Source organism: Scardinius erythrophthalmus, assembly GCF_964197995.2.
Source record: "Scardinius erythrophthalmus genome assembly, chromosome: 7".
Classification (NCBI taxonomy): domain Eukaryota; kingdom Metazoa; phylum Chordata; class Actinopteri; order Cypriniformes; family Leuciscidae; genus Scardinius; species Scardinius erythrophthalmus.
The window spans coordinates 7851825-7874630 of record NC_138227.1 but is presented as its reverse complement, the minus strand read 5'-3'; the positions used below and the strand labels follow the sequence as shown (position 1 = coordinate 7874630).

General features: G+C 38.5%; 1 protein-coding gene across 1 annotated transcript; it reads right to left on the bottom strand.

Annotated features, from left to right (window-relative positions):
• Positions 1–507: 507 nt before the first annotated feature.
• Positions 508–22598, bottom strand: numa1 (nuclear mitotic apparatus protein 1). Its single transcript, XM_081370124.1, has 23 exons — positions 22524–22598; positions 22016–22065; positions 21490–21575; positions 21213–21292; positions 20924–21009; positions 19434–19505; positions 19193–19283; positions 18341–18488; positions 17561–17697; positions 17370–17481; positions 14174–14291; positions 13949–14089; positions 13726–13839; positions 8922–13361; positions 8575–8784; positions 8315–8478; positions 7950–8232; positions 7268–7463; positions 6146–6282; positions 5728–6069; positions 5532–5618; positions 4096–4326; positions 508–959 (listed from the first exon to the last, which is right to left on the bottom strand). Exons 2-23 carry the CDS (start codon positions 22055–22057, stop codon positions 936–938), a joined length of 7341 nt encoding a protein of 2446 aa, XP_081226250.1. The 5' UTR covers positions 22058–22065; positions 22524–22598; the 3' UTR covers positions 508–935.
• Between the last annotated feature and the right edge of the window lie 208 nt (positions 22599–22806).

The window sequence follows — 22806 nt, the reverse complement described above, 5'->3', positions numbered from 1 at the left end:
AAATATATATTTAGCACATTTTTCATGCTTAATGTAAAAGTTGTTTCTAATCTTCCAAATAAAGTTGCACCCTTTAAATTAACAAAATCATTAAATCAGAGAAATTGCACATTTAAAACACTTGAAATGTTTAGCTGACTTGCTAATATTCAATCATTTGTTACCTGATGATACAAGTATACAACACAATCCTCCCGAGATCAAGTAAAATTAAGAGTTTGACGGATATCTTACTACATATGAAAGCACAACTAATCTTCCATAAATTTATATTATGAATCCAGTCCTAGGGATGATCTCTAGTAGAAATACTTTTTGTTGAACATCTGGTTAATTAATTGTTTCAAGATTCAATACAGTCGGAAATTATGTTTTTGATTTTAATATATCTAATGTGGAAAAAATGTGAGTCATAATTTGATATAGAAATTGAGTTTAACATCAAAAAAGTTAGTTTTTTTTTTTTTTTTTTTTTTTTACAAATATTGCACATTTTAAAACATTGTACATTTAAAGAAACCCAGTCTTTATTAAACTTGATTGTGTTTCACTGTGGCTTTAAAAAAAAAATGTTAACAAATGTTCAGTATTAAACCATTTCCAAACCACTGAACAACACAGAATCACAAATAACCGTTTCCAAACAGACTCTGCAAACACTCCTAATGTATACTGATTTTCAACAGAGACTTTCAGAGCTGCATTCACACACACACTGCTTCTATTTAGCAATGGCTGACAACCCGGTCAATGATATGATAGAAAAGATTTTATTCGTCAAAGAATAAGGAATACACTTAAATATTATACATATACAACCAATTACATAAACAGGACAGTAATTAAGATCACTGCATCCCATAATGAAAAATAACTTATTTGCAAAGAGAAAAGATAAGAAAATGGAATCATTGGCATGTGTTGAATCCTCAAATTTACACCTTAATCCTGAACCTCATCTGTGGAGAGAGAGAGAGAGAGAGAGAGAGAGAGATGATTTAAATACATATGAATGTTCAATATAGAAAATCAAAATGACACACAAATGATATTCTGAAAGTGAGATACTCAAGTTGTTACTCTAGATCTGGACAGAGTGCAACTGAATAACACCAACATCAGGTGAAGTGATCAGAAAAGCAGAGACACCACCACCATAATTTGTTCAAAAGTAAGTTAAAAAAACAAATTAAAAATTAAAATAATCAAAATGATATTAAAAAATATATGTAAAGTTGTGCAATTACGTAATTAACAATTCTTTTTAATTACAACTAAAACCATTCTGCTAAATTTCATGACATTAAAATGAGGTCACACTGGCCACCAAACTCCCGAAGCCAGAGTGTATTTGAGCGAGTGAAATAAGCCCATGTAGAGGAGAGAGACACCGGCAGGTTTACAGCAATGATTACAGTCGACACGTACAGTTAAATACTTAGATCAGCGCAGCGACTCACAGGATTCCCTAAACAGACACACAGCAAATACTTCAACACACCTGCCATTTCTAAACATTAATATTGGAATTTAAAGAAATAAAACACCCTTTCCTATGCATTATATTTAGTGATGCACCGAAAGTTATTTTCTACCAAAACAGTGATTAACATTTTCATATAGACGAAAACCGAAACCTGAAATAAAGTTTATTGAATAACCAATTAATCACATTTATTTCATAATCAACACTAAAAGTTGCAGTTGCATTATTTAAATAGCACTTAAAACTTTTTTTCTTGACAGATTTTTCCAAACATACATTAAAAAAAGACAACAGGTTAAGTAAAAATAAATGCAATAGTGCATATAATTATCAAAATGCTCCTCTCCTCGCTAGTTATTTTTTACTAGCCAACTAAAAAATGATGGACATTGAATAGTTTTTCTGAGGTAAATAAAACATATGACATGGTTTACAAGCTGTTTTATTGACATCTTTCCGCAGTTAAAACACTGACAGTGATTGCATGAAACATGATACTAGTTTAGTAAGAGATACTAATTTTAGTAAGTTGTACTGTATCTTTCAACAGATCTTCAGATGTTCATTAATGTTTATTTGGTGCAATAACTAGTAGTAAAGAGATGATCTGTTTATTGTTTGAATTTTGTGAGAAAATTGACAGAATTTGAAACATCAGACTGTTTCTCATATCAAAAGTAACTAAGCACAAAGCTTACTGTGCAGGGATGGAAATTAACTTTTTTGTCCACCTGCCACTGTGGCTGGTGGATTTCAAAATCTACCAGCCACTCAATGTTTTTACCAGCCACTTTCTTGTTTTTAACCGACAATGTGTAACTGCATGTGAAAATTAATACTACAAGATCTACAATACTTAAGCAGTTTATTTAATCTCAAGTCTCAATGAGATACTGACATTTTCTCTTTCTCTCTTATATATTTCTCTTTTTTACCTAGATGTGGCATTTGGATGATTCATGGTCTTTTATGGCTTCCAGTTTTAGGTTTTTAGTCCCAACAATGAAACTAGGGCTGGGCGATATCGACCAAAAGTCATATCCCGATATATTTAGGCTGAATATCGATATATGATATATATCCCGATATTTTTTCCGCAAAGTGAGAGCAAAATGTTCAAAGTCAAAGCCAAATATGACATATCACAAGTAGTTTTATTGAAACTGGCTATTTCCACACACACAAGTACTGCCCCCCTTTACTTAACATAAATTGTAAGAATATGACTAATAGTAAAGACTAGTACTAATAAATAAACATTAGGCCTATGCTAAAGCTATTAAAAAGCAGTCCCAAACTAGTTTTTGTTAATACAATGTTGGTATGAGCCACTACAGTCATTTAAAAATATAAAAAGTAACACAAAGAAAAATAAAGTGGCATTTTGGGGTTAATATGGGAACGACAGTTACCAAGGTGAATACACAATACTAACAAGAACTGTTAATGAACCATGGAAACTGCTCCTGGTGAATAGAATGAAAATCATACCTGCATTACTTTTATTTTGTGTAATTTAGAACGTAACGGCGTTGCATGCTCGTAGCTTCTTTTGCACTTTATATTGAGGTGATACACAGCGCGCGCCGCCGCAATTGCGCGTGCAATTGAGTGTACAGGATAACGGCTGACAGGACAAGAAAGTCCGTTTTTCTGAGGTGAAAAGCTTTCTTTCAGCGTACACTTATGTCACTGCCTGGTAGTTCCTATTGTGTTGGGTTTTCTGAAGTAGTCATGATTCGCCTCTCATAACATACTCTAAACACGCACGCAGAGTGGAAAAGGAGGGGCGGTGGCGGGGGCGCGGCCAGCAGACAGTGCAGAGAGCTCCGGGTCAGCACGCAGCTTGCTTGGAGCAAGGATCACAGCGCAAATTTGAACTATATCGATATATGCGATATGGTCTAATTCCATATCTCCTCCTGAGATGTTTTCTCTGCAGAACGCCTGCGATGTAACGCCACATGTTTTTTTGAAAGTGTGCCTCCTCTAAAAGTGTCCGCCGTCCGTGTGAAACAGTATGCTATTTTTACCCGCCACGGTGGCCGGTAGGTGAAGCGAGTTTACCCGCCACAACACAAAATCACCCGCATTTGGCTGGTGGCGGGTGCTAATTTCCATCCCTGTTACTGTGATTATTGCGCTACATTACATCATGTTTAGTAAAGATCCCCCCCCCCCATACATGAACCAAGATCTTTTAATCTGTGCTGTTCGCAGTTGATCAAAATGAAAGTCCATTAAAAAAGAGAAATCAATAAAGCCAACCCAGCAATATCCATGTGCAGGAAAGACACGTTTCAGTCAATTATTTTGATCTTCCTCAACTCGGCAGCAACTGAAAATCTATTTTTCGGTAATTTCAATGCATCACTAATTTACCATGTGCTCTGGATCCTCATACCAGATAATAACTACAGTAGTCAACATTTGAAGTGGATCAAAACCTTTCATCAAAGTTATAATTTTTTTATACAATACCCGTTCTTGTCTTAGGACAACTTTGATGAACTTTTTGATACACTTCAAATGTTGACTACTGTACATACATGGTCTTGGGCTCATGTCTACAGAGAGAGCGTTTTCTTAAACAGAAGTGTTTATTGTACCTTTTTGGCGTTGGATGATTTGGGGGACTTGTTTCTGGGAGACTTCCTGAGCGTGGAGTCCAGAGGAGACCTGGCGCTCGCGGCTGAACGCAGGGCACGACTGGCCACGCCGGGAGACTTGCGGGCGCTGTTACGCAGCTTGTTGAGGCCGCGCTGAAGCCTGCTGTCACCTCGACCGCTGTTCTTCGGGGTGTTTACAACAGTGAACACCACAGACTGCCTTCGCTCGGCCTACAGGTGAAAGAGGGACAGACATATTAATACTGTATGAAACAAACCCTTTTACCTAGACATCTAAATGAGGACATACAATATGCTTCCAAAGAGCTGAGAACCAAAAAGCACTGAGCATTTGTGAGGGACATGTTTCAGTTTTTAATGAGTTTGTAGAACAGCACTACTGCAATAATATTACAAAAAGGCATAATATTGCATAATCAATGCAACTTTATTTTCGTAAAAGGCGTATTATAAAATAATCAAAATTATTTACATTATTATTTTATTCATTTAGGCTCTAAAATGCTACTATTTGAGGTGTTGGGTCTTTATTAAATACAGTAGAGGCCAAAAGTAATGTTCAAGCCTAGGAAAATTGACTATCAAAATATATTTTTTATTTTTGTAAGCATATTGCGTAGTTCACTTTGAGTCAATTTTATGTATCTGTGATAACGCAATGAAACATACCAAATTGTGCAGATATTACTTTTGGCCAGGCTGTCATACAAACATGCGAAAACGAGAGAACCAATGAAATATTAATAACTGACTATGATATAGTAATTGTGTTTTTTTATGCATTTCTTATTTGCATAGTAAAATAAAACCTGTAGCTGTAGATTTTTGCCAAATAATTGTCAAGTTATCATTTTGTTCTTCCCTCATATTTAAAACATAAAATATTTTCCTCATATCTTGGTTTAATCAAACTTGTAGGGTAATTTAAAACAAATATATACCCTCCAGACATTACTTTAGGCCACTATTTTTTTATTATAAAGGTCTGAAATATAATTTACTTCCTCATTTTGCTTTACGACACAAAATTACACACAGCAATTACCACAAAAATTAAAGTGCATACATTAGACAACCGTTGTAGCCTTTATGCAGCAATGTTTTAGTTGCCGTTTTAAAAACCCATTTTAAGGGAACACATGGCAAACTATCTATCCAAGTTGGCCTAATATATTCCTATTGTTTTTAAAGCGGATTGTAATAACGCCAACCACAAACTCTAAAAGAAACTTCATATTTTAATTTTGGAAATTAAAAACACTTAAACACACTACTTTAGCTACTTTATAAACCAGTAGTAGCAGTGTATCCCAAATAGCTATTTAGCTAAATTCTGGAGATATTTAACAGCAGTTTTGTCCTCAAATAAAGTCTAGGTTAGTAACAACCACATGTGTCCAACAAAAGTACGTCACCGGAGAGTTTGGAGGTCTGTTTTGACTGTTGCCGAACCTGCCTTTAGGTGTCATTGGCCGCGGGAAGCAACTTGACAATTTCTTCGCCTGTGGAAACAACAGTCTTGAATTTTAGTAAGGTTTCTTATCCAAAGAAAATTCTTAAACATTTATCAAGTGGGATGAACATTTGCCCCTTTATATTGATCTCTCGTACCTCAGGTGTGTCTGGGCCTTGAAGTTGGGACCCAGGGCGTTTGGTAGCCAACGGGCTGCGTTTGTTTTCTGAAGCACGTAGGTGTGAGCTTGTTTTTGTGAGCTGAGAGGCCCGGTGAGCAGCAGTGCTGGAGCGGATCTGACCCGGCAACATGGTGGCGCGCTGAGGCTGGGAGAGCGCAGGACCCTGGGTCGAACTTGCTCCAGGCGCAAGGGAGAAGCGGCGAGAGCTCAGGGTCTCTAGTATTTGACCCGGAGCCATGGAAGCACGTCGGATCGTCTCATCCGGGTCACCCATGCGCAGGTCATCGTCGGTTACGGTGAACGAGGGTCCCAGACTGGGCTACGGAGGCAGAACAATACGTTTGATTCTAGCTTTAAACAAACAACGCAGCTAAAGCTAACTATTACAAGCTTACCCTGGACTCCAACGGGTAGCTGCTCTTCAGGTGAGGCAGACAGACTTTGTTTCGTGCCTGCAATTCGGCGATTCGCATCCAGTCATCAGAAGCATGTTCGGGTTCATTCTCCGCTCCGATACAGAACGTACTGGCGGCTACATAACACACAAAATAAGTTAGTTTACTTATGTATGACTGCATGATTTGGTGGTGCAAATTGGTAGTTTCCCGATAAAAAAGATTTAAAACGCAATAAAAAAAAAACTGCTTATTTTTAGAGGTGCACAATTTGGCTCAAAATTTTGATTATATATCAATACGACAATAAAATAAAAATAATAAAATAATTGTATTATATATCTTTAATAATACAATTTATTAAAAATTATTATTGTAACATTTCAGTGTAAACTAAAGAGTATTTAATAAAAAATATATATAATAATAAAAATAATTATATTTTACAGTACAGCAATTTTTATTATAAAAGTTGTGCTTTAGAATGCGATAAAGAATATATACAATTAATGAGTCAAGAAAAGAACAATTATGTTAATGACTATAAAATATCTTTTATCATTTTGATTAATTTACAAAAAAATAAGCAAAATAAAAAATATTACTATTGTAATATTTCATTAGAAAATAAAAAAATGAGTACTTAATAAAATATAATAGTAATTTTATTTTACATTACAACTACAAAATTACAGTCTTTCTTTTTCAAACATTAAACCATCAAACTTTTTCCTTAAAGTCTTTAAAGCCAGTTTATAAGCACTTATAACTCATTACAAGTATGAGAAGATGGTTGGCGCAAGTTGTGTTCCCAAATGCATGTTATAAGCGACCCAAACTCAAAGCAGATATGCAGAGACGAGTTTGTGTGGAGATGCTTTTACTGTGAACCAAACCTCTCTGAGCCAGTGAAATCATTGAGTCACAGTGAGCTAATCACGTATAAATGAACACAGTGACGCGCTTCACTCTGGAACACGCAGAACATACATTTCAATGCAATTTGATAATCTCATTACGCCATACCGCAAATTTTATTTTATTTTGATTAATCGTGCAGCCCTAATCTAAAGTAATGTGCAAAGTAACTAAAAGCAATGAGGTCTAAGGACAAAATTTCACCTCTTGGTGGGGCGATGGTATGAACGGCACTTCTGCGATATCCAGGCAGATTTTGAAGGGTGTCTGCTTTTGATGAACTTTCCTCTGAGAAGTCTATGGAGATCGGTCGTGAGTGATGGACTGCCAAGTTGGGCTGAGATCGGGCAGAGTGCATGCTAGAGAACGACTCCTCACCTTCAGCACTTCCTGGTGTTTTCTAAACAAGAAAGAAATAAACAAACTCTTTATAACCTTTGCAACCCAAGAAGCCATGAAGAGTAATATTACTAGTCAATGTCTATTTAAAGGCAAATCAGCTGGCCATCTTGAGAAGCTATTTTCAGTCATGCAAGTACAGCTATCTATTCTCTTGTATGTGGAAATAGCGAAATCTACTTGCCAAACTTACAACTAAATATTTAAAATCAGCAATATGGTATATTCAGCAAAATGGATATTTCAGGTTGGTCCAACCAATACACGTGCAGCACTAACCGTGAGCAACAGCATCTGCAGTAATGTGTGAAAATTATGCTAAAAACTGTGTATCGTGTTGGTCCAGTCACAGTTTTATGTAAAGACCTGACAATGACTGATTGGCTCTTTAATGTTGAAGGTGGAACTAACTTTACGATAGCCAACTCAAACTTTTTTTTAACCCAATGATGTGTAGAAAGCAAGAAGACATTTGTGCATTTCTTACCTTAGCCAGTGTGATGTTGATAACTTGTGTAGTACGTCGCCTGCGAGCCGAAGCGGTCAACTTCTTTGCGGAGTCAACCACAAGATCGCCAATGGAAGTGATGCTGGACTCTAGTTTGCGTTCAAAGGCATCGCTGTGATCTGCTTTACGCTTGTTGCCTTGTTGACCCATTGGCGTGAAGTAGAGAGTCTCCAGGGATTCGGCCCGCGCATGGCGTTTAGCAGCCAAGCGCTCAGAACTGCGTACTAGCGGAGTGCTGGATTCACCCGGCACAGCTGAACGACTGGGAAAAGAGGACAATGACACTGCATGAGTTACCTGGAATACTATGTGAGAAACCTGCACAATTGTGCTGGTTTAGCTACCTGTCAGGGTTGAGTGAATCGTTCAGCTCAAACTCCAAGCTGTCGGTGCTGGTGTCCTGGCGTTTCTCTGGGACTCTGGTGTACTGACTTTCTCTATGTCTCATGTGCTCAACGTCATCAGTCATCTTCCTATGCTCTCGCAGTTGCCTATCAGCAAAGTCAACCTGAGACAACACACAATCAAGCATGAAATTCAACAGGAAACTCAAACATTTCAAAATAATTTTCACATTATTAAAACATTAAGAATGTAAACTAACTTGTGCCTGCAAGTTTTTCACTTTGGCGACAAGGTTCTTCTCTTTGGCGTTTGCCTGGTCTAGCTCCATGCGCGCTAGCTTCAGTTCTGTCTCCAGAGCTTTGACTTCCTTCTTACTGGCCTCAAGTGATTGCTCGAAATTTTTGTTCAGTTCCTGAGCCTCCACCAGCAGCTGCTTTTTACCATTGTAGTGATTCTTGGCTTTCTCCACCTGAGGAAGAACCATAAGACAGCCAATGAGTTTTTAAATAAGGGCAGGTGATGTCAAACTGGAGCAATTCATTTGTGCAATGAGGATTCTTCAAAACATCAAAATGCATGAAAGAAACACGATCTAACAACACAGACCTGTGATTTGTAGTGCTCTACTGCTTCCGACTTTGTCTTCAGCTGCTCCAGGAGTTCCTGATTCTGTTCCTCCCACTGTCGGGAAGCCTTTTTAAGAGCAAGGATGGAACCGTTTTTCTCCTCAACCTTCAACTCTAGCTCAGCTCGAATCTTCTGGGAGGCGTCACACTCCCTCTGGAGAGACTGGTTGAGAGAAGTCAAATGGCTCCTTTCTTGCCTCAGCATCTCCAAATTCTGCTGGTAGCCATCCAGTTGATGTTTGTCGGCACAAAGCTCAACAATTCTCTTCTCCAGTTCCTCCTTTGCCTGATGCATCTCAATGACATCTTTTTCCTTTTGTTGGCACAGCACTTCCATCTGCCTCAGCTTTTGATCCAAAGACTCCAGAAGATGTTTTTTGTCAGTGACCTCACAACTGGCAGTGTCTAGTTGTCTCTGTAGTGTTTCGACCTTCTCTTCAAGTGCAGTGCGGAGATCATCTTCAGACTGTTTGGCCCTTAATTGTTGATCATTAATTTCATTTTGAAGAGAAGTTATTTGAGCTTCCCTCTCAGAGGCAAGAGTTGAGACCTCTTGTATTTTTACCTGAAGTTCACTTACGTCCTTCTCGAGGTCCTGAGCCTTTTCTCGAAGTTTCTCATGTTCGCAAGACTCCTTTTGAAGCAACAGAAGCTCAGATTCCTTCTGAGAAGCTGCAGTTGTAAGCTCTGCCACTTGTGTCTTAAGAGCAGCCAAGTTCTCCATTAATGTGTTGTGTTTACCCTCTAAAACAGACATCTCCTGTTGCTTCTGCAATTCATTTTCCTGGTAAGTGCTGATAATTTTATCATTGAGAGAGGTTACTTCAGTTGACAGGTGGTCTCTTTCTTTCCTCACCATCTCCAAGTGCCCCTCCAGTTGTTGTTTCTCAACAACAAACTCATCAATTCTCTTCTCCAAGTCCTCCTTTACCTGATGCATATCAAGGACATCTTTCTCCTTTTGTTGGCACAGCAGTTCCATCTGATTCAGCTTCTGATCCAAAGTCTGCAGAAGTTGGTCTTTGTCTGTGACGTCAAGAGTGGCTGTTTCCAATTGTCGCTGAAGGGTTTCTACCTTCTCCTCCAGCTGACTGCGGAGATCATCTTCAGACTGTTTGGCCCTCAACTGATCTTCCAACTCATTTTGATGAGAAGCCTCCCTCTCAGAGGCGAGAGTGGAGACTTGTTGGATTTTAGCTTGAAGTTCACTCACCGTTCTCTCAAGTTCCTCACGCTTGGCAGTCTCAAGCTCCTGAGCCTTTTCTCTAATACTTTCTTGTTGGTGAAGCTCATTTTGAAGCAAGAGAAGCTCAGAATTTTTCTGTGAAGCTGTAGTTGTCTCCTCTAATAGCTTCTTCTCAAGGGCAGCCATGTTTTCTTTTAACTGGTTGCATTCTAGCTCTAAAACAGACATCTCCTGTTGCTTCTGCACTTCAGTGTCCTGGAAACTGCAGATTTTATCACTGAGAGATGTTACTTCAATTGACAGGTGGTCTCTTTCCTTTACCACTACCTCCCATTTCTGCTGGTACTCCTCCAGTTGTTGTTTCTCATCAACAAGCCTCTTCTCCAGGTCCTCCTTTGCCTGATGCATCTCCAGGACATCTTTCTCCTTTTGAAGGAAAAGCCCTTCCATCTCCTTCAGCTTCTGATCTAAAGAGCCCAGCTGATTGTCTTTGTCTGCAGCACAACGACTGACCACATCTAATTCTCCTTGCAGGGTGCCAACCTTCTCCTCTAGCTCTCTGCGGAGATCATCTTCAACCTGTTTGGCACTCAACTGATCCTTCAACTCATTTTGAAGAGAAGCCTCCCTCTCAGAGGCAAAAGTGGAGACCTCAAGGATTTTAGCTTGAAGTTCACTCACTGTTCTCTCAAGTTCCTCACGCTTGGCAGTCTCAAGCTCTTGAGCCTTTTCTCTAAGGCTTTCTTGTTGGTGAAGCTCATTTTGAAGCAAGAGAAGCTCAGAATTTTTTTGTGAAGCTGTAGATGTCTCCTCTACCAACTTCTTCTCAAGGGCAGCCATGTTTTCTTTTAAAAGGTTGCATTCTACCTCTAAAACAGACATCTCCTGTTGCTTCTGCACTTCAGTGTCCTGGTAACTGCGTATCTTATCATTGAGAGAGGTTACTTCAGCTGACAGGTGGTCTTTTTCACTCCTTACCATCTCTAAATTCTGTTGGTACTCCTCCAGTTGTTGTTGTTTCTCAACAACAAGCTCATGAATCCTCTTCTCCAGATCCTCTTTTGTCTGATGCAATTCCAGGACATCTTTCTCCTTTTGAAGGAAAAGCCCTTCCATCTCCTTCAGCTTTTGATCTAAAGACCCCAGCAGATTGTCTTTGTCTGCAGCACAACGACTGACCGCATCTAACTCTCCTTGTAGGGTTTCTATCTTCTCCTCTAGCTGTGTGCAGAGATCATCTCTAGACTGTTTGGCCCTCAATTGATCCTTCAACTCATTTTGAAGAGAAGCCTCCCTCTCAGAGGCAAGAGTGGAGACTTGTTGGATTTTAGCTTGAAGTTCACTCACCGTTCTCTCAAGTTCCTCACGCTTGGCAGTCTCAAGCTCCTGAGCCTTTTCTCTAATACTTTCTTGTTGGTGAAGCTCATTTTGAAGCAAGAGAAGCTCAGAATTTTTCTGTGAAGCTGTAGTTGTCTCCTCTAATAGCTTCTTCTCAAGGGCAGCCATGTTTTCTTTTAACTGGTTGCATTCTACCTCTAAAACAGACATCTCCTGTTGCTTCTGCACTTCAGTGTCCTGGTAACTGCAGATTTTATCATTGAGAGATGTTACTTCAATTGACAGGTGGTCTCTTTCCTTCATCACCATCTCCCATTTCTGCTGGTACTCCTCCAGTTGTTGTTTCTCATCAACAAGCCTCTTCTCCAGATTCTCCTTTGCCTGATGCATCTCAAGGACATCTTTCTCCTTTTGAAGGAAAAGCCCTTCCATCTCCTTCAGCTTTTGATCTAAAGAGCCCAGCTGATTGTCTTTGTCTGCAGCACAACGACTGACCGCATCTAATTCTCCTTGCAGGGTGCCAACCTTCTCCTCTAGCTCTCTGCGGAGATCATCTTCAGCCTGTTTGGCCCTCAATTCTTGATCTTTCATCTCATCTTGAAGAGAAATTACTTGAGCGTCTCTCTCAGAGGCAAGAGTGGAGACTTCTAGGATTTTAGCTTGAAGTTCACTCACTGTTCTCTCAAGTTCCTCACGCTTTGCAGTCTCAAGCTCCTGAGCCTTTTCTCTAAGGCTTTCTTGTTGGTGAATCTCATTTTGAAGCGAGAGAAGCTCAGAATCTTTATGTGAAGCTGTAGCTGTCGCCTCAGCCAGCTGGTTCAGAAGAGAGGTCAGGTTTTCCTGCAACACGTTGTGTTTGGTCTCTAAAACAGACATTTCTTCTTGCTTCTGCACTTCATTTTCACTGTACTGGCAGATCTGCTCTTTAAGAGAGGTTACCTCCGCTGACAGAACCAGCATTTCCTCTTGTTTTTCTGATGCAGCTGAAGAAGCAGAGTGAAGCTCTTGCTGGAGTTTTTTAACAGTCTCCTCATGCTCTTTGCGATTTGATTTGATCAATTCGTTTATTTCAATATTTTGTTCCTTCACAAGCTTCAGCTCGTGGTCAACAGAGTCATACACGCTCCTCAGATTTCTGATTTCTTCATCTTTTAGGGAAATCTGCTCGGACAGTTCCAGAATGTGAGTTTGGAGGCTTTCGATTTTAGTCAAAGCCTGACTAACCTGGTTCTCTCCTTCAGATTTCTCCTGTCTGAGAACATTTATTTGCCCCTGAAGGTCTCCAATGGCCTGCAGATGCTCATCAAGCTCCTGCTGCAATGTGCATGCCTCCTTTTTCAAGGAATCATTCTCTACTACCACTTTTTGATGCTCTTCCAGCTTCTTCTCATATTCCTGAACTGTGTTCTTGGCGCTTTGCAACTCAATAATCAGGGCATTCAGGGCGTCCTGCTGTGATGCTCTCTCCACTTCCAAACCCTGGATCTCAGCATGCAGAGTATGAACCATCTTGTCTAAAGAAACAACTTTCCCCTCCAGCTCTTCTCTCTGTTGGCGGAGGTCCGCAGAGATTTTGATCTCCGCTGTCAGCTGCACTTCCACTTGCTGCAGACGAGAAACATCACTTTCCAGAGCAGATATCTGCGCAGTGAGCATTTCTTTCTGACTACGTAAGGCCTCCTCCAGGGTTTCTCTCTCCAAACGGATGCTGTTGACAGACTGCTCCAGATCGAACACAACCATCTGTAGTCTTCTGGTTTCCTTTTCAAAAGAGGCTCTCTCCTCAGCCAACAAAGCCTCAACTTCCGTCTTCTCCTTCTCAAGACGGGAAATTGTGTCCTGAAGCTCAGCGAGTTTAAGAGTCAGATCTGCCAGCTCCTGTTTTAGCTTTTCCCACTGAGAAAAACAAAAATATTAAAAATGTTAGTCAACATTGGTCAATTCTATGAAGATGTTTTCAGCTCAGTAAGAACTAAATAGTTGTTTGCTAAATAGTTGAATGTTTTTATAAATCTGCATATGTGATGGACATCAGTCATGCTAATCTTTAGTAGCTCCTTTTAAGTCATCTTGAATAAAACAGCTAAATATTTAACAAAGCACAAACAAAAGACCTGAACCGGAAGCCATGCAATCTGTTTGCAAGTTTGTTGAACATAACATTTTAGACATACTGACCAAATTATAAGAATCTTTCCACCAGAAAACAAAATATAACCCTGTGTAAACATTATTATGACAGAAAGACAGAATATCTCACCTCCATGATGGGTCCCAAAACCTCTCCTCTCTCCTGTGACTGAGCTTTCAGGAGCTCATCCTCCAGAACGGAGATCTTTCCTTGAAGGATCTGCACTTTCTCACTCAGACACTCCTGAACGAGGAGAACAGGACGAAGAAAACAATACAGATTAATAAATACCAGTCAGGGAGAGTACAAAGCAAAGAAACACAACATGATTAATTTAATTTAAATGATCTACCCTGTGTGTGACGGCCTCGTTCAACTCGTGCTCGAGAAACTCCTTTCTGCTCCTCCACTCAGCCAGTGATGATTCATGAGCTAACGTGAGTTTTGTAACTTCCTCCTCGGCTCTCGCCAGCTGAGCGAAGGTGTTTCGCACCTGATGAGTCCAGTGTGAGAAAGAAATTAGTTTTAAACAGGGCAGCAAGACAGAAAGGAAGGGGGGAAAATATAAGTATCTCACCTGAGCAGCGAAAGTTTGGTTCTCCTCTGTTAGTTCATCAATCTTTTTGTCCTTCTGAGAGTTTTCGGTTTTTAAATCATGGCACTGCTTCACAACTTCGTGCACTCTGCGGAGAAGACTGTACGAGAACAAACAGATTCATTTCACCGCACAGCACACCGTCCAAATGATCTGACGGCGCGGGCAGTTATAGATGTATAGATGTCGCCTTGGCTATTGCAGTTCATTGGAACAAAACCGTAGCAAAGCGACATCTAGTGTATATATCTATGCGGGTAGAGATGTATACACTAGATGTCGCCTTCACTACTGCAGTTCATTGGAACGAAACCGTAGCCAATGCGACATCTACATCTATAGCCGCCCGCGCCGTCAGACCATTTGGACGTGTGCTGTTTTCAAGAGCTAAAAACGATATAAATACTGTTCGTTTTCTCACACAAACCGCTCGTTTCGTGTCTTAGGCCATCAGTGTGTACTTATGATGGGGAATTGTTTCATTTGGACGATGGGGAATTGTTTTAATTTGGACTCTGTGCTTGTGTTTTGAGACCGTGACCATAGACCTGCATTATATGACTGACAGACAAGAACGGATTGACCTAAAAATATCAAAATTGAAACTACTGTGGAAAAAAAGACACCTACATCTTGGATGCCCTTGAGGTAAGCTAAAACATATCAAAAATTTATTTCAAAGTGAACTATCCCTTTAAAGCAAACATAGATATAACGTGCATGTCTGTGATCGTAAACTAAAATTACTCATGATATACGATTTTGGTCCTATCGGCCACCCCATCTGGTATTAAGAAGCGTTTTTGTCGACCGGAACACAAATGGACGATGCTAAATACAGGTGTAAACGGGGTCTGAAATGTTTTGAGCTTGTCCCCTTTCCACCACTTCCAGAGGTAGTTGAAAACGCATTCGATTTGCACCGGATTGCTTTTGTAGTGTAAACACTCATGTGTTCAAACAGCCACAAAAGACCCCTACTCTCCGCCTACTGACCTGACTCGTAAACATTATGGGAAGAGCGCTAGCCAGACGGGGTTTAAACTTTGTCGGCTGGGGCCTGTTTCAGAAAGGAGGTTAAGTGAAAACTCTGAGTATGTTAACCCTGAAATGAGGGAAACTCTTGAGTTTTCTGTTTCAGAATGGGAGGTATGTTAAACCTGAGAAAGCAGAGTAAGTCAAGCCCGTTTCTTAAAGAGAGGTAACTTATACTCAGAGTCAGTTACCATGAACCTAACCTGGTCGGGAGCAGGTTTTCTTCGGTAAACCCAGAGTTTCATTCGGTCTCCTCCCCTTTTTTAAAGAGGAAGTGGTGTTTAAACACCCCATTCATTCTTTCAGTACATTTTTATTCATACAATTAATCTTTTATTAATAAATAAAATATTGCTATTTTTAATGCAGTTTTTTTATATTTTTTTTAATTAGATGAAGTCTATATAACTCCTTAACTGGCAACTGAAAATACAGTAGATTAGAGTTACATAATATAGTTGTAAACAAATTCTACAGAATTAAACTGTGGCATTTACTGGAAATCACTGAACTGTTCATCTGTGCAACAGAAGTTGATGGACCGTCCTCCTGCTGTTCTTCCACACTCTGGGTGTGCGGGGGGGAGAGATAAGAATACCCGTTTATACTTAGATTTAAACTTTGATTCTATCGGCTACTCCACATAAAAATGTGAAATAACCAGAATGTGTAGATTGTTTGATGTGTAGACACATAATATTAACATTACCTCTGTAGGCCTCTAAAATTGCCTATATAAAAAATAACACGTATGTAAACCTCTTACATTTTATGAGGCCCTTGGATCTTCGGGACTGGCTCTGAAGTCCCTCCAGGAATTCCCTCAGCTGTAAATGCTGCTGCACTGCTAGACACTGGATGCTGTTTAGTTATTTAACATGTCAAATGTTTGTAAAGTCAGGTAGCCTACACCCATGATGTGCTCAAGCCTTACTTGATTGAATTATGTTTTTATATTTAATTTTCAGCTGCTGCCATGTTCTTTTAATGCCTGCATGAAAATGAAAATTAGGTTGAATAACATACTGTTCTTCCAGTTTCACCTCTGATATTATAACAGTTGGGTAAGTTACTTGTAGTACTAACTACAAATGACATCTTCAACAGTGTAATTAGATAATGACTATCTTAAGAAAGTATTGGTCTACTTATTACTAAATCCCATCAACCTCAACCACTTGAACAATACAAGGAGAGACAAGAAACTGCACTTTTAATGCTTTCAAATAAACAATATGCAATTGCATGAATTATTCTTGAATTGAACAAAGTGCGTAGAGGGAGAAGGTAACATTAAAAATATACCTTTTAAAAATGTATGTTAAATATACAGAATTGTTCTATAGTCTAATGCAATTACATCAGATTTTACTTTAAATTATAGATGAATTAAAGAGTAATCCCTTTAATTAAATTACAGTATTAATGTTCTACTACTGTAAAATTACAGTAATAATGTTTGTACTGGTGAGAAATATGAAGACCTCTTTTTGTCTGGCGCTGTTGCCATGGTGACTCATAATATCTGCGCTCCATTGATAATGGCTTTTTATAGTTGTGGTGCACGCGCTTAACTCAGAGTCAGTCAACTCATAGTTGATTGAACTAACTCATTTCAGCTGTTCTGTAACAGAAAACTCAGAGTTTCCCATCTCAGGGTAAGTCAACTCAGAGTTCAAGTTTCAACTCAGAGTTGGTTGAACCTCCTTATTGAAACGGGCCCCAGGAGACAAGTTGGTTTATAAACAAAAAAAAAACGTATCAAGCACAATGTTCTCTCACCATTCCTGATTTCTAACACACAAACACAGTGTTTGGCGAAATCTTGCGTCTATCAAAGCAGAAACAAAAGCTGATGCTTTCCGTCGTCTCCGGTCGCATTTTCCTATGTAAATTGAGTGAGCTTATATAATACATTAGATTGAAAGATCTGAAAAAAAACATACATTTACCCACCCACAGAACCTCCCCTTGAATAAATCAGGACAGAAGTGGTCGAAAAAGGACAAAAGAGACGGATTAAAACTCCAGGTGTAAACAGGAATGTATCTCCCTCGTCTACTTGTGCTCCGATAGACAAAAACGCATCTTAATACCAGGTGTAAACAGGGCCATAGTCCACCTTCCCCTTCTTGTTCCTCACCTCTCGTTCTTCTCCTGCAGCTCCAGAAGAGCAGCTTTATGGTCATTTTCCAGTTCTCGTTGTTCTCTCAGCATTCGGTCCACCCTGTGCTGCAGCTGGACTATCAGACCCTCTGTGTGCAAGAGAGACAGAAATTCAACCAAATTCACACCAGAGTTCACTTCATTCACTCGAGACAGCATATAGGATACCTTTCTCTGAGATGATGTTGATCTGATCAGTCAGTTCTTTCTCCAGCTCGTCTCTCACGTCTCCCTCATGTGCCAATTCTTTCCGGAGTCTCTTCAACTGGAAATGTGGTGTGCTCATTATATCCGGCACTGGAGAGCTGGAGATCAGGGATGCATGGGTATTATTTGGGCATTTACCATTCAGTAAATTATAACTTGAAGTTTCCAACATCAAGCAATATTTTTATGAAAGGGAAATGCTGCGAAGCAACAAATCAGCACATATGTGATGCTTAAAGAACTATTCTGTCATTGTATTCAGCTTAATCTACGACATTTGTAGTGTAATGTTTATTACCACAAAAAATAGTTTTGACCCGTTATTCATTTCTTAAAAAGGAAGGCACCTTTAATGGAAGCGAATGGGACCCATTTTGAAGGATTTAAAATCAGAAAATGAAGTTTTTAAATTTCCAAAATTACTTACATAAATTCTTCTGTTAAAACGTGTGAATTCGTTGAGCTGTAAACTAATTTTTATAGTCGTTTTAGGTTTTTTGGATTCATGGCATTGTACTGTCATGGCGAAAAAAGTTGTACAATTGTATAGAACTTTGCCTACATATGGTTAGTGAGCCATTTTTCACAATAAAACCATGTTTACATGGGAGGTAAATAAAAACTGGACATAAAAATGATGCCACAAATGTGTTGAGTGAGATGAAGTTGTACTGAACATTTCATAAAACTTATTGTTTTTGTTTTGTCCTTCACCATGGGATCAGCACAAAAGGCACTGACCTGTCTGAGCTGGAAGCCACTGTGCAAAGCTCTTGAAACTGAACTCTGGGAAGCCGTTGGGACCGGCCGAAGAACGGAGACTCCTCGTCAGTGTACAATAACGAGCTGCCGCTGCTCACACCGCTGGAGTTCGCAACGTTCGTGACAGCTAGAGACAGATGATTGATGAGCAAAGATTACATTTGGTGTAAATATTACAGATTTCACCATACTTTTCCAGTTGAATGATCACTGTTTTGCATTACAGGTTATCAGAAATGTTATGTTTAAGTATGCATATTAGGCATTATCTAATTAGATATGCACCAATTTTCATAATTTCCTGAACAGAAATCCAAATACTGGATAAAGACAGGTTTAAAAGAATCCTTTTGTTGACATAAAACTTAAAGGTTTTTACAGTGGGGATTTTGTTTAAGTGATCTTTTTTATCACTCAAATCAGAAAATACTGTCAACAGGCTATTTAAAAAAAAAAAAAAAATTTTTTAGGAATAAAATAAAATAAGGGTAATGATATATGAATAAACCACTCTGTAGGAATACAACTGTAAATTTTGGTGTATGTAAAGTTGCCGAAGTGGAGATGACTCCGTGAATGAAAAAAACAAGCCTTTAAAGATATGTATTGTAATTGAAATCTACAGATACAAATAGAAAAAGTGCACTAAAATTTTGGATGTTTGCTTTCCACTAATCTGAAACAAAATGTTATGAAAACCCAAATAGCCCAATGTGTGTGCCTTGCCTTTATGCCTTAAGCATATTCCCTATCTCTTTTGAAAACACTGATGCAGTCAATAATGCTGAATAATGAAAATGTGTTAAAACACGTAATCACGAGGCTACTTACAGTCTTGGTCTAGAAACTGATCTAAGCCTTCGTCTAACGACAAACCATCAAGATCAACTTTAACAAAACGAAACATGGATGTAATCTCCGGCTGACACAGACAGACAGAGAAAGAGACACAAAAGAACCTTCATTAAAGAGTGACAATCTCAAAATGAGCCAGAACATTCAATATTTATTAAATTAGCACTAGATATAGAGGTATGGAGAGCGAAGCATCTAGCGGTCGTTAAAGACTCACCAACTCTGTTCTTGAATCCAAGGGTAATAGGTTGCCCTTTTTAAAACTGCAGTAACAAAGCAGAAGCATCACCTGTGCACAAATAAATGCACAACATTTAACCTGCATATCATTAAAGAAACAATTCACCCCAAAATTATTTTACATAACTTCCATCTATAATTTTCAGAAGGAGGGGATCAGTGCGTTTCAGACAGACTGGTAACAGAGGAGCTGCTATAATGGACATTAAAACATGTTAACGTATTCGATTACACCCAATAAACAAAATAATGAACTTTTAAATTATCACCATATGACCCCTTTACAAATTAGTACATTATAGCTTGATTTCTTTTTTGTTATGCAAACCACTATGATATATTCATAAAATATTTCAATATCTTAGATGCTACAGACCACCAAATATGATCATTCTCATGCAAGGGGCCCCATCCTAAAACTATATATTTTCATGTATAAAGCCCCAATTTAGACTAATTTAAATTGGCATAACACACTAGTATAGACTATAGTTTCTATTAAAGTGCCTCTAATATGCTCTTTAATGCAGTGAATAATATAATATGTCTGCAAAGTGTTAAAGTTATAAAGATAAAGTTATTGTCTTCTAAAACAAAAATCGAGTCGTCAGTAATTCCAGTCTCACTTCCCATTAACAATGTAACAAATTTGCATAATTCCAGCCTATGGTCTTCATTGGCTGCCTGTGAACAATGTGTACTTTGCCCCGACCTCAAATACTTTGGTTGTAGCTGAGACTGTAGTTTGTTTCCTGTTGTCGAAATGTCGAGAAAAAGCTGTTTTCTACTTTGACGCACTTCAAAAGATTGAGGACTCGTGCAGAAATTGATACAATAAAACCGACACCATCGTGACTGTTTGTATCACTGTCTATATAAGTGCTGAGGAAGATCCGGAGCTAAAGTTCTGATATGGTGATGGCAGTTTCGTTTTCCGACATGTGCTGCGAGCGGTAGACCAATCACAACAGACTGAGCCAGACTGACTAATCAGAGCAGAGCAGGCCCTCAGATAGGAGGAGTTTAGAGACTGAATCTTCAAACAAACCATTTTCAGACTCTTTAAGAAATGAGGTGATGTACAATGTGTATTATGAGAAAATTAACATGTTTTTTTAGTTTTTTTTTTTTTTATCTTGGATGCATGTAAATCTATTGAAATTAGGAGCCTTTAAAATAGCATAATAGGGACATTTTAGTTTAAAATGGAAATTAAAATGTCCCTATTATGCTATTTTAAAGGCTCATAATTAGGTATTTTCTTCTACTCACTATAGTACAGTATTGTTAGATGTAGTATTTATAATAATCTAATTGTTAACTTTACATTTTATTAGAACATATTTTAATATCAAATATTTATTTTAATTTATTTATTATCATCTATTTAATATAATTATACATTTTAGTGGTCTTTATTATTTATTACTCATTTAGTTGAAACCTCCTGATTTAGAGCACAAATACCTTGGCAAGCTGGAGCTCCAGGTCAGTCCCTTGAGTGATTTTCTGTAAGATGAGGAAACTTTGTCTTTTGGTGAGGTGAAATGTATCTGCATTATGGAAAAGAGAAAGTTTTAAACAAGGAGTTCTTACCTTAAATTAGCATATCATAATGCTACTTACCATACTGTCACTACTACAAAACAAATTATCTTTTATTTCATAACGTCTATGACAAATGACCTAAAACTACAGATGTGGTACAAGCATGAAATTGTAAAAAGAAAGGCATGAGCACAGATTTTAAACTCACCATGCAAACCACTGAAGATGATTTTCAATTTCTCATCCAGGGATAAAGTCTTTAAAACCTCAATGTTCTCCTCCCCGTTTCTACAGTAATGGATGATGCATTAGTCAGAGGCTAATTATGTTGCAAGTTATCATGGCATTTCCATATGACCACCATCTTAAAATGACAACGGGCAATTCCACGCAAAACTGTCACATCCATAACACCAACTAAATACAATGGCAATTGTGCTGGCGTTATGGATGTGACAGTTTTGCATGGAATTGCTCCAACTCACAGTTTGCCAAAGATCTCCAGGAGTCGGATCCCATCTCTCATGTGAACGAACTCCCAGATCGGCTTCTCGGGAAACATGGCATTCATCTGTCAAAAGGACAACCGTCAATATTAAGATCTCTTGAAACTTTACAGAGGACACATTTGAGTTGATAAAATTATAAAACAGACATTACAACGTTAAACACGACAATAGATTCAAATAACTACCCAGACATCAACACATCTGGTATGCGTGGAATCCACATGTGCCAGATGTGTTGTGCCAGACACTATGTTGCTGTCTGTCATTATTCTCTACAATTTTTCTTGAGTAAAGAAACCAAAATGATATACATATATGTAAGTTCTGTACATCTGTGGATGTCACACAGTAGAATTTAAGCAATACTTTGTTCGTTTTTTTTTTTATTTACCTAAAATATTCTTAAATCACTTTTAAACAAAACCATTACTTATTATTCTGTTTGAAATCCAAAAGGAACACATTTGTGTCAAAATGCATTAAAATGAGAGAACTGTCTTACCCATATGAAAAGTGGTCCCACCTTGGTCCTGTTGACCTTCATGGTGGACTCTATAAAACATTTTAAATCCGTTGTAATTAAACCAGCAAAATGTCATACACATTACGAAGTGTGCTTGATGTTTAACGTTACACTTATGTTGTTAAAACTACTTCTGCATAACAGATACTATAACAGCACAAAGATAACATTTCGGGATATACGATGACATTTGATTATTTTAATCATAATAACTTAAACAAAACTCAAACCTATGATACATATCTTAAGTGCACATAAACAGCCTTAATATGGCATGCAATGCACAGAAACACAAATATAATTAACATTACAGTATAATTATGTTCAAACAGTAAGTTTTTGCTTTGTTTGTTTGTACTCTGCAGCGTTTCGCCCGCTTACATTACCAATGTTTAAAAGCAACACGTCGACCATGGCAGAGATACTGTCCTCATAAAACAACCAAAAAGCTGAATATACTTATATATTAATGAATTAAGTGTTTTACCGTGATTTCTGGTTAACTCGAAGCAAAGACGCACACCGAATCCTTCACTGAAACATTTTCAAATTCAAAACTCACAACGTCGAACTGTATCTGAACAGCTATTGGTCATCACGTGATGACGCAAATCAAAGTAGCCAATGATAGCGCAGCTTCTTCCGCAACGCCCTTGTAGGAAGTCTGTCAAAAGTCTCCATTTTAGAATGAAATACATCTCCCAGAATGCAATACTACACGCGTTGTTTCCATGGTAACTTTGTTTGCGGTCCGCCCATGCTGGCGTGAT